At 47.7% G+C, this 11,797-nt stretch overlaps 1 protein-coding gene across 1 annotated transcript in view; it reads left to right on the forward strand.

Moving 5' to 3' along the window:
* The window catches only part of ACBD6 (acyl-CoA binding domain containing 6), a 127,749-nt gene extending 122,431 nt beyond the window's left edge, over nt 1-5,318 (forward strand). The window contains exon 8 of the mRNA XM_028530739.2: nt 5,036-5,318. Coding sequence (XP_028386540.1) covers nt 5,036-5,190 — 155 coding nt within the window. The 3' untranslated portion in view covers nt 5,191-5,318. The remainder of the gene's footprint in view (nt 1-5,035) is intronic.
* The last annotated feature ends 6,479 nt before the right edge of the window (nt 5,319-11,797 follow it).

Here is an 11,797-nt window from a genome sequence, read left to right on the forward strand (position 1 = left end):
ATTCTTAAAAATATCATTGACAGCAGACTGAAAAAAAACACGAAATTCCTAGGGGTAAATCAAAATAAGCACACAATTTGTATGCTGAAAATTCCCAAACATAGCTGAGAGAAATTAGGGGAAATCTAAGTAAATGGAGAGAGATACTGTTGTTTGTGGATCAAAAGACTCGACATTCTTAAACTATTCATTCTCCCCAGAGTGAGCTACATACCCAATGTGGTCCTAAAAAAATTTCCGGGAGGACTTTCTGTAAAAATGTATGAGCTAATCTAAAAGTGATATAGAAAACGAAGTACCCAGAGTAGCCACACCAACTTTGAAAAAGAAGAACGCTGGAGGGCCCACCCTTTGGTCAGGGCTTACTATAAAGTTACAGAGATCCAGACACTGTGATGGAAGAATGGGTGTTCGATCAATGAAACACGGTAGATAACCTGGAAGGACCAAGCATTAGGACAAAAGATGCCCGAGTGCTCTTACCACTGAGGACGGTAGGCATTGTCGGAGCCCGGTGCCAGGAACTGGGAGCAAAGACCAATCTGTGTTTTTCTATTTCCTACTCCCTTATTATCAACATTCCCCACCAGAGCAGTACATTTGTTACAGTTGATAAACCTGCGTTGACATAATCACATTGTAATACAGTATAACCACCCAAAGTTTACATCCTGGTTCACTCCTGTGCATTCTGTGGACACACGTAAAATGGCCATCATTACGGTATCATACAACTTCAGACAGATACAGGCCTGTGCAGGTTGTATTTTCATACACGTTTCAGCCAGTTGTCTTTGAAGGAGCTGGTCCATCTCGTCTAGGCTATCACACTGCGGGCACAGAGTTCTTTGTAGTTTCCTCTACTATCCTGCCGTGTCCACGAGATCTGTAGCGATGTCCCGCAAAAGTTTCTGATACGCGGCATCGTCCCCCCGCCCCCCGTTCCGCCTTCTGTGATTTCAGTGACCCGTAGTCAAAGCAAGAAGAAATTCATGTATGTGCTGGTGGGACTACGAATTTTGGAAGTGTGGTAGTTTCTTCTAAAAGTTAACTAGCCCTGCCCAGTGTGGCTTAGTTGCTTGGGCATTATTCCTCAAAGTGAAGGTCGTGTGTTCGATTCCTGATCAGAGCACATGCCTGGGTCACAGGTTCGGTCCTCCGTCAGGGCACCTATCAGAGGCACCCAATCCTCTCTGTTTCTCTGTCACGCTGATGGTGCTCTCCCTCTCTTTCTCCCTCCCTTCCCCTCTCTCTAAAAAGTAGATAAGTAGTCTTTTTTTTAAGTTAATTATTCACTTGCTACGTGATTCAACAGTCCCTCTCCTAGATATTTACCCAAAAGACGTGAAAACAAAAATGATCCACACAAAGATGTGTCCAAGTGTTCATCAGACCTTTATTCATAAGTCAGTCAAAAGCTGGAAGCCACCCCAACGCCTGCATGCATCCGTGTAATAGAACACCGCTCAGCAATAGAAAGGAAGGAACTTGCAGCAACGTGGGTGAATCTCAGAAGCATTATGTTAGGTGAGAAGCAAGACACAAAAGACTCTGCCATAGGATTTCCATCTCCAGAGAAGGCAAAACCATAAGGACAGAAGTCAGGTCAGATCAGTAGTTTGCAGGGGGCTGTGGCTGGGGGTGGAGGATCGACTGCAGAGAGATAGGAGGGAACTTTGGGGGGTGATGCCCTATATTTCTATTGCAATAGTAGTCACATGAATAGATACAGCTGTCAGAATTCAGCATTTTTTTAAGAGTGAACATCAACTCAATAAACCAGGAAAACAGGAGCAGGGGACAGGGAATCTCACACTCTATGTTAATTGGCACACTCCAAAGTAGATGAATGTAAATTGTAGTAACTGGCATTAACAATTTTTGCCTCTGAAGTTTTCTATTCCCCAGCCACATAAATGTGTCTGTCAGTAATGGCACCGTTAGGAATTCTAAGTAATCCATATGTTATTTTCAAACATCTCTCTCTGGAGTGGCAGGGGAGAGACCACCTTAGGTCATGTGATATAAATATATTCAACAGTATCCAGGAAAAGTGCTAAGAATCCTGAGACCAGGACAGATGTCTTCAGAAAGTCACATAGGACAAAAACAGAGACAGCGGTGTGTACGGCCTGGCTTATCTGTGTTTATCTCGTCCCAACCCAAGACTGTTCCCCCTGCGTGCTTTTCTGTTTCTGTTCCCTCCAGAAACCCCCGTTCTTCCTTCTTCTGGTTCCTCATTCTGGGAGTGACGTCACCAGCACCTGTGCGGTCCCCCGACTGGAGATGTCGGTGTCGTCCTTGGTTCTCGTAGCTCTTTCCCCGGTGTTCTTTGGGTCGATTTGTGAAATGTTTTTTAAATACCAAGGATATTAGCGCTTGTCTGTCTTACGCATGTGAATGTTTCCCGGAATGTGGTTTGCCTTCGTGTAGAGTGTTTTTGTGTGTGTGGTATGGCTGTTTTACACTTCTGTGTGTTCAAATTTATCCATTTTAGGTTTCTGTGTGTTCAGATTTACCAGTAATTTTCTTTATGGCGTCTGGGCTTCATGTCGAGTGTGGAAATACTCAAACCATTTTATTCAGTAAAGGTTATGAACACAGGCCTTAGGCCTATGAGCTTTTCAAAAACCTGTAAGCATATTTGAAATAAAATATTTTTGTCCCAGAAAACAAAAGGAAAATTTTAAAATATAAATAATTAAATGTTTAAGTGTCTAGCAATGGAACATTGTATCAGCTTCGTTAATTATTAAACTTAGTGTTCACAAACATTTTTTAAGCGTGTTGCTATGTCCCACTCCTTGAATTCCGGCCCCCTCTCTCTGTTCCTGCTGACACTGGCTCTTCACAAGCCCCTAAAGAACCACCACGAGCTCCTGATCGGCCTCCTGCCACAGACTGCTGGGCTCCACAGGCCACTCTTCGCAGAGTGACCCTGCTAACACGGAAGCCAGACTCCGCCGCTCCGCAGCCGGCAGCGCCAGGCCCATCAGGGAGGCTTTCAGGGTGCCTGCACGACGGGGTTACCACCCAGCCTCCCTGCTCCGGACCCTCCGTCGTTCCTGGGGGCCTGCAGCCAGTTCTCGGGTTCCCTGTGCCCCCGGCCCTGGTGGCGGTGCTCCCTCCCTCCGCCGCGCCTTTCCTCCTCCCTTCACCTGGGGTTTCCTTTGGTCCTTCAAAGCCCAGCCTCCATACTCCTCCTGACGCTGTTTGTCCCGGTTCCTTCCCCCTCCCTCCCCCAGCCTTTGCATGGTGTGTGTGTGTGCGTGTGTGTGTGTCTGCCACGACACTTACTCATTCTTTTGTGGTAGAGGTGCCGAGTTACACATTACTCTCCCAGCTGTTTTATAATAAATTCCCCCGAGCAGAAGCCTTACCTGTATCCTTGATAGGACTGATATAGTGTATATTCAATAAAATACTCATTGATTCAAGCTCCTTATCCTTCTTCCCTTTTATCTAACCTTTTGTTGTTGCTGTTGTGTAATGTATCATACCACAAAAGAGTGATAAATGTGTATGAAGAGTTTAAAATGTAGCTTTAAAAAAGGTACCCACCACCTAGCTACAGACAGAACCTCACCCGTAACGGTGTGTGTCCAACCACACAACCTTCCCCACACTCCCAGCCCCACGGACTAGCAGTCTCCCAAATTTTATATTAACGATTTCCCTGATTGTTTCACTGCACATTTGTGTCTCTGAACAGTGGTGTTTAGTTTTGTCCTTTAAAATTTTGTTGAAATGCAATCACACTGTGATATTCTATTGGGGTCTTTTCCTTCACCATCATGTTCTGAATGGAAACCCATGTTCACCAGTTTTTGGTGTTGTGTGGGATTCACTGTGTAAGTAGGCAGTGTCTGGGGTTTGCATGTTATTCTGGACGGGCGCTGGGGTGCTGCACACCTGCCATCTGCTGGGAGCAGTGCCGCTGCCTGTGGTGTTTGTTCTCACTGGTGCCTCCATGGAGCCTAGCCCCTGCAGACGACCCTGCGGAGCAGGCAGCTGCGCGCTGAGGGGCTGGGTCAGAGGTGTGCATTTTCTAGGGTCAGTGCGTAACACCAAACTGTCCAGAGTGCCCACGCCACCATACCCCCCCCCACAGCTCGAGGGGAGTGTCCCCTGCCCCATCCCCCTCAAGGCTTGGCATTGTCTAAGCTTTAATTTCACTGACCTACTGGCTGTGAAGGGGCGTCTTCTGGTTTTCCTTTTCATTTCCCTGGTTACTAATGTGGTTGCTCACGTTTCATGCTTATTGCCATTTCTGTTTCATCGCGTGGGAAATGCTGACTTTGCCTTTAGCCCACGTGTCTCAGCACCAGCTGGTTAACAAGGCTGCGTTTCCCCACAGACCTGTGATGCACGGGAGTGGAAGGTGCTGTGTTCCAGCCCTTCAATCTGTTTGTCCATCCTGGGGCAGTGCTGCACTGTCTCCATAGTCGGTCTTGGTATTATAGGTCCTGTCCCCTCCGTGTGCCTTGTGAGATCAGTACCATTTAGTGTTTAGTGTTTGGAGCGGGGAGATGACTGGGTGAGGGGATGGTCTCATGGCTAGGCCAGCGTTTGTTTTTTCACGCACAGATTCTAAAGTTCAGTTAGTTACCCACTTACCTCCTCTTCAAAGACAAAACTTAATTTTTTCTTTGATGTTGACAAGAGTTTTAGCCTTTTGGGATAGTCGCAAACCTGTCATCCCAGTCACAGTATAACAGATATTTAAACACTCTTTTTGTTCTTTCCCTTCGCCCCATCCTTAAGAAGAGGATCCAGAAGCCTCACTGTTAAAACATGTGTTTCTTCGCTTGCTTGCTTCTGGGCAGCCAGCAAACCAGTCCCGAGTCGCTGACACTCACAGGTGCACTGTGCTGGCACGGTTCTGGTGACGAGGCCCGATCGCCCCCCCCAGCCACAGCGAGGGTTCCCCCGGTTCTGGGTTCCTTACTGCTTGGCACTTGCCTTTCCTCCTGAAGTCTCGTCTGTCTTTGTCTCCCAGTAACCTTGTCTCCATGTCTGTCCATTTCCCCGTCAGCGGCTGCCTGCGAGTTCCTGGAGATCGTGGAGCTGCTGCTCCAGGCCGGCGCCGACCCCACCCTGCGGGACCAGGACGGCTGCCTGCCGGAAGAGGTGACAGGATGCAAAGCCGTGTCTCTGGTGTTGCAGCAGCACACGGCTGGCCAGGCTTAGACTAAAGGACTGGAAGCACCGCCTAACAGCACAGGGCATCGGTGACAGAAGAAACCTGGGCAAGCAGTGCTGCTTCACCTCCCATCTCCGGTGTACGTCGGCTAATAAAAGCAGTTCTGAGGAACGGGTGATTTTGAAGTCTCCACGGTTCATTCTACTTGCATGCATTCTGGCGCGTACAGCTTTGGCGATGTACGTGTGCACCGTGTGTGATGCGGCCCGGCTCAGCTGAGCGTGCTGTGGAATGTGTCACTGCGCTGGAGGGTGGGGGAGGAGACACATCGCATTTCCCAACATTAAACACGGCTGCCCTTGTAAGGAACTTGGAGAAGCAAAACATGACCGACAGTTCTATACTGACAACGGGGGGAAGTTCCTTGAAATCCCGGTGTGGTGGGGGGTCACGTGATCTGGTGGCATTTTGTACAGCGGGTCCTCACAGGGAACTAAGATGTCCAACTTCTTGGCAGACAGAATAGGGAAGAAGAGGGGTGTTAAGAAGGCAAAAGAAAGGGCAGAATTTTGTCACGTTGGGGTATAGAAGTCACAGGAAGAACCAGATTTACTGAAAACCTCAAAACCTTGGGCATTTTAGAGTGACTTAGTGACCTCACTCTAGGATTGGAACATAGGGTCTGGGCAGGTCAGGATGCAGTAAACCCACCCTCACGTAGCGGGGAGGAGTTTCCCTGGGGCCCTGTAGTAGGCTGTGACGTCCCGTCCCGGACGGCCTGGCGGCAGTCTGCACGAGCTGGGCCTGAACTGCTGAGCCTCTTCGGGTCTAATGTGGAATAACCATAATGCCCCCGTCCTTGGGTGTGATTCACGTTACTTCTGGATTCCAGGAGAGCATCCGTTTTTTGCTAAAAGCATGGACAAGTAGAGCACAGTCTTTGTGAATGGACAGACAGGTATGCCCATGTGAAACTGGCTCATAAATTTCCCCTTTAAACCTGAAGAACCCCATCTGGGGAATTTCTTGACATTTTTTACTATATAAGGAAAGGAGACGAGCTGTCATGTGAAAAAAAAAAACGAAATAAGAAACAGGTGGAGATGCAAACATCGCTGCTTAAAAGTAATTTTTCTGAAGTGTCACTATTCAGGTAACAAGCAATGAGCTTGCTCAGGGGAGCCCTCAACCCGGGCAGGAGTTTCCCTCGCTCCAGCCGCCTTGTCTGGGGACAAGCCCCTCGCGGCGGAAGTGAGACGTGGCCGTGCTGCTTGCTGTGTGATGTTCTAACTGAACTGCCTATCTTCTGAGCTGTAGCCGCACCGTTCCCAAAGCTATGCATTTGTTAAGTGTCTGTGGACGTGACCCGCGTGTTAGTCCGGGCTGAAGTGGGACCGTCCCCCTAGCAGATTTTCTCTTCACTCTCAGTGCTTTTCCTGCAACCCGGCCACATCGCACGCAGCTGCTGTTTAGCTGAGCACTCAGGTTCCACACTAACTGAGTGTGTTTAAGAAGCATTACTCATTAGTTACAGTAAAAGTGCTCAAGACGTTGTGTGCTGTTTTCCACCGATGGTGCAGCTGACCCTTGAACGCCACGGGTTTGAACCACGCAGGTCCACTCACACGCAGATTATTTTTCAGTGAATACTATAAATGCATTTCTCCTCCTCATGCTTTTCTTAATGACATTTTCTTTTCTCTAGCTTATTTTATTGTAAGAATCCAGCACGAAATACACATAACACCCAAGTGACATGTTCACTGGCTGTTGATGTTGTTGGTAAGACCCCCGGTCAACAGCGGACTGTTAGGAGTTAAGTTTTTAGGGGAGGCACCAGTTACCCCTTGGTTTCTGGTGGCATAGAGGGTCAGCTGTCCTTTGTGTATTTCTAGGGCATTAGCAAATCAAAGAATGTTTATTCATTTCAGATTTACAGGGTAGTTATCTGGGCAAGGAACTATCAACAACTTTCTTCATCTCTCTCTTGTAATTTGATCTTGCTGTTTCCTAGACAAGTTGCTTCAGAACCTGCTTTGCCACATCTAAAACTATACAGATTGTTCTTAAGCAAAGACTGTACCTTGGTATTTTTTTTTAAAGATTTTATTTATTTATTTTTAGAGAGGGAAGGGGGAGGAGAGAGAGAGAGAGAGAGAGAGACAAACATCAATGTGCGGTTGCTGGGGGTTATGGCCTGCAATCCAGGAATGTACCCTGGCTGGGAATCGAACCTGGGACACTTTGGTTCCCAGCCCGCACTCAATCCACTGAGCTATGCCAGCCAGGGCTCTGTACCTTGGTATTTATTAATTTTATTGTGAAGGTTTAAAATTTATACTCAAAGCTATCACTAAAAATAGTCAACATTTTCAACCGCATTTTAAAACAGGTTTTCAGACATCACCCTTGTCACCAGTATCTGAATTCTCAGAGACTTTGCTGTCACATGACAATTGATGGATTGTCTCCCTGAGCCTTGAGGCATAGGGTTCATTCACAGACGTCAAAGAAAACTGGATCTTGGCTTGTCTTTATTCCCCTTAAATTGCTAAATTATTATGTAGCGCTTCTCATGTCAGCCAGACCAGGAGCCACAGTCGTGCCCACGCAGCAGAGAGCGCAGGCATGCTGGGGCGGGGAGCCCGCTGCCTCCCGCACGCAGGGGGTCGTGTGTCCGTACAGGCAGCTCAGCAGGATGAAACAGAGACGCCCTTGGATGCAGTGTGAGCTTCGTTCTGCTGTCGGAACGTTCCTTCTCTGGACGAATTAACAATGTTCGAGCCAATTCGTATTGTACAATGCCACAGAAAACCTTCCTCTGAAGGTTCATTTCTGGTCATGATTCAACAAGAACTTTCATGGTTCAGCACTTTTTAAACTGGGATTAGAATTCACTCACCTATTTTTTTTTTCAGTGTACATGAGTATTTTCAAAATCCAGTCGCCACTGTGTTCTCAAACGGGAAACCTGTCGGGCTGGAGGACTCATAAAGTCAGCTCCACAGTGAATAACTGAGGACACTGGTCAGAGTTGCGAGCAGTTGCTTTTCGCTCCTTTACCACCTGCATTTTCTGTATTGTTTACACACTGCCTCTCTGCTCTGACCTCATTCTCGGTTCCACATTTATTTTACTGTCTTGTCCTCCAGCCACCTCTGAGGATGTGTGCTTACACAGGAAACCATGCTCAGACCCATCTTCCTACGTCTCTCAAAAAGCAAGAAGGTAAATGTGTTGCTTTTCCGTGTCCTGAAGGTACTGTGTGTGATCAGAACGATACTAACGGCCCCGCCTGGGCTGAGTCTTCACCCATGACTGGCATGGCCTTTGCCCTCCACCAGCTGAGCTAAGAGGCTGCCTTCCCAGTAGTCTTTGGGCACGCTAGTGAAAAATGGGGGGGACTAGAGAATCGTGTGAACAAGCATCAAAGGGGAGGCAAAGAACCGTGTCTGATCGGCTGTTCAGAACGCTTGCTGGAGTCGAATCAGTGTCCTTAACTCATGGGGACTCCTCTGGCCGGGAGACTGGGGCTCTTCCCCCAGAACACACTGTTGTGCATGGAATTTTGAGGAGTTCACAGACCTCCTGGAGCTCATCTGTGGAGCCCACAGGGGTCTGTGGGTCCGATTTAGAATCTTTGTCTGGGTCCCTGTTAGAGAATTTCAACGGGATAATTATTTCAACGAGATAATTGCTGACCCCGTTTCCGTGGTGTAAGTGCTCCTACCAGATGGTACGTGGGTGTTGCCGTGCCTGTTTGAATGAATGGGAGAGTGCTTTTTTTTTAACAGTCGATTAGGATTCCAACACTACACATAGTTTTACCTCTGACTGCCACACTGGGGAATTTTTAAAGAGGACTGACCGAAGATCTGGCCCCTGACCTCTGATTTGGCTACAGGACAGAAATGAGCCCACCTGCACGTCCTGTCACTCACTATTGATGCCTGTTTATATTTGTATCTTCTCTGACTTTTCAGAATGCTTTCACAGCATTATTTAATCTCCCCCTCCACGGTAGCCCTCTAAAGTAGCTACTGCATATGCTCTTAAGACCACTTAAAGGGGGAGGAGGCGTACACAGGTTAGTGCAGGTGTCCAGGGTCAGAGAGCAGCAGTGGAGCCTCGACTGGGGCCGCGGCTGCTGCATGCCCGTCCTTTCTGTTAGGGTGCAAGGCTCGTGCGAGGTGGTCAAGCTCTTCTTGCACCGGAAGTCCGGAGAGCTCACTGGACGGCGGGCCTGCTCCAGGCCACTGTCTTCCCTTTTCACACCCGCGTGCAGCGTCAGAGCTGCTCCTGCTACATCAAGATATTGCATGAGACATCTTGAAGAGTCTCCTAGCAATTCATAAATTGCTAATCAAAATCTAAATATTTTAAACCGACCGTACCCGTGCCTCTAATAAAGATGTAAGAAGTCAGCCAACTGGCCACGTATTGTTCTCTCTTATGCTTGTCAGGTAGAAGGGTAACAACCACAGTGTAATATCTGGAAGTGTATCTATTATATCTCTTTTTAATGTTTCAGCATTTCCCAGCTAAAAGGTTGCTATAATCCAGTGAACCTTTCTATTAAATAGGTATTTCTCAGCTTCCTGCCAGGTTTAACTACTTGGCTATGGGTAATTATTCCGTGTGCAGTACCGTCTCCCTGAGGATTAATGAACACGGCGTGTGCCCACAGCAAAGCTGGGCTTGGGCTGCAGCAGGGTTGCTGCCCAGGCTGATACTGAGTTTAAATATTTGAATGAATTTCAAATCCCAGTTCCTATGGAGCTTGCAGTCAAATGCGGCAATAGAATTCATAATCCTCTATTTGATCAATTCTAAAGCACACATTTTTTTCATATCTTAACGTATCCAAAATCAGTTCTTTTACAAACAAGGGTATGTCGTAACTGAATTGATAGCATTTTTTTTCCTTAGCAATAGATGAGCATTTAATGTAGCTTACAGTCAGTATATCAGAACTTCAAGGACAAGACAGTAATTACACCTTACTTTTATACAGGACTTTATATACCAGCTTTAAGATTTTATTTATTTATTTTTAGAGATAGGGGAAGGGAGGAAAGGGACTGGTTGCCTCTCACATGCCCCCAACTGGGGACCTGGCCCATAACCCAGGCATGCATCCTGACTGGGAATCGAACCGGCGATCTCTTCGTTTGCAGGCCAGCACTCAATGCACTGAGCCACACCAGCCAGGGCTATATCCCAGCATCTTACTTGAACCTCAAAATAACTGTAAAAGTAGAAATAATTGGCATGTTCTCTATTGTACAAATGAGGAAACTGAAACTTGGAACTGGTGTAGGCGTTTGCACGGATTGCACTTCAGTACGCATGATCTCATTCTTTCAGAGGCAAGGTGACGACCAAGCCTTGTCATACGAAGCCCGAAGTTTTCCCTGCACCTGTTTTCAGGGTGCCCTGGAGGACAAACAACAGCAGCCACACCCCAAGGTGCCTTGTCAAGCCTCCTCCTGGATTTCATGTGTGCACGTTGGATTTTCTCCTTGAAACATGAAAAGGCTTCAGTGCAGGCTCTGTAATCATGCAACGTGAAAAATTATGACGATCGTCACTGCAGCTTTACCTCGAGCGTCTTTAATTGTCTCAGTAACCAGTCACAGTTCCCTCATCAGAGAGGTTTGGGGCCAAAGCATAGTGAGTATCAGACCGAAGGGAAAGAGCTTCCTCATTATACTTCTCACCTGGTGTTTATTTTGCACCAGGTGTGAGCATTAATTGGCATACCAAGGACTGAGCAGGGAAAGCTGTTTAGCCTCATCTTTACTCGCTATCCCTGAAACATTGCCGTCATGCCCCTCCGTGGAAAGCGGGCTCAGTGGCTTGAACCTTGTGTAGGTCGCCACAGTTACTGGGCATTTGCAGCATTTCATTTCTTACTGTTTTTACTTTCATATATAAATTCTTCCAAATTTTCTTTCCTGTGTTTTATTGTATCACTCTGTCTTGGCACAGCTATAAAAGAAGTGTCATTGTTTTCCACTTGTCACCCTCTCTTCCTTGGGGGCCTGTGTGCAGGACTCGCTCCCAGAGGCCTGTCCCTCCCTCTGGCAGTGGGACCAGAGCGGATGGCCACAGGGAGCGCCACAGGGAGCATGCTCCTTCTCGCCCCGAGCAGACTCTTCCTTGTATTCAGGCTACATGCTCAGAAGGCCGTGATTTCGCGATAGAATACTGAGGTTAAAAACCAGGTGGGACTGTCCAAGAGGTTGCCCTGTAACCTGCATTTGCCTCGGGCCGGAGCTCCAGGCCCTCAGCTTGGCTTCCCCTTGTGTGTGGGAAAAGGACCGTTTGCACCTAGCCTGGGGGGCTGTGAGGGCAGGAAGGGATAGGGAGGTGGCTTGCCGTGGGCAGCAGCAGCCAGGTCATCCCCCACACTGCAGCTGGGATTAATTTTCCCTCTCACTTGGGGAGCGGTCCTGGTTTCCATTTTAATATTTAGAAGGTAAGTTCGGTTGATGGACACTTTGTGTAATAAAAGGCTCTTTTAAAGTACGCACACAGGATAAAAAGTGGCACCCCAGGGCTGGAGGCTTGCACGGAGTACATTTGTGGGGCCCAAAGCTTAGTCCTGGATACGTTTATAGCACTTTAGCTCCGTTTGTGAGTTTGGAACCT

This window comes from Phyllostomus discolor, chromosome 14 (assembly GCF_004126475.2).
Source record: "Phyllostomus discolor isolate MPI-MPIP mPhyDis1 chromosome 14, mPhyDis1.pri.v3, whole genome shotgun sequence".
Classification (NCBI taxonomy): domain Eukaryota; kingdom Metazoa; phylum Chordata; class Mammalia; order Chiroptera; family Phyllostomidae; genus Phyllostomus; species Phyllostomus discolor.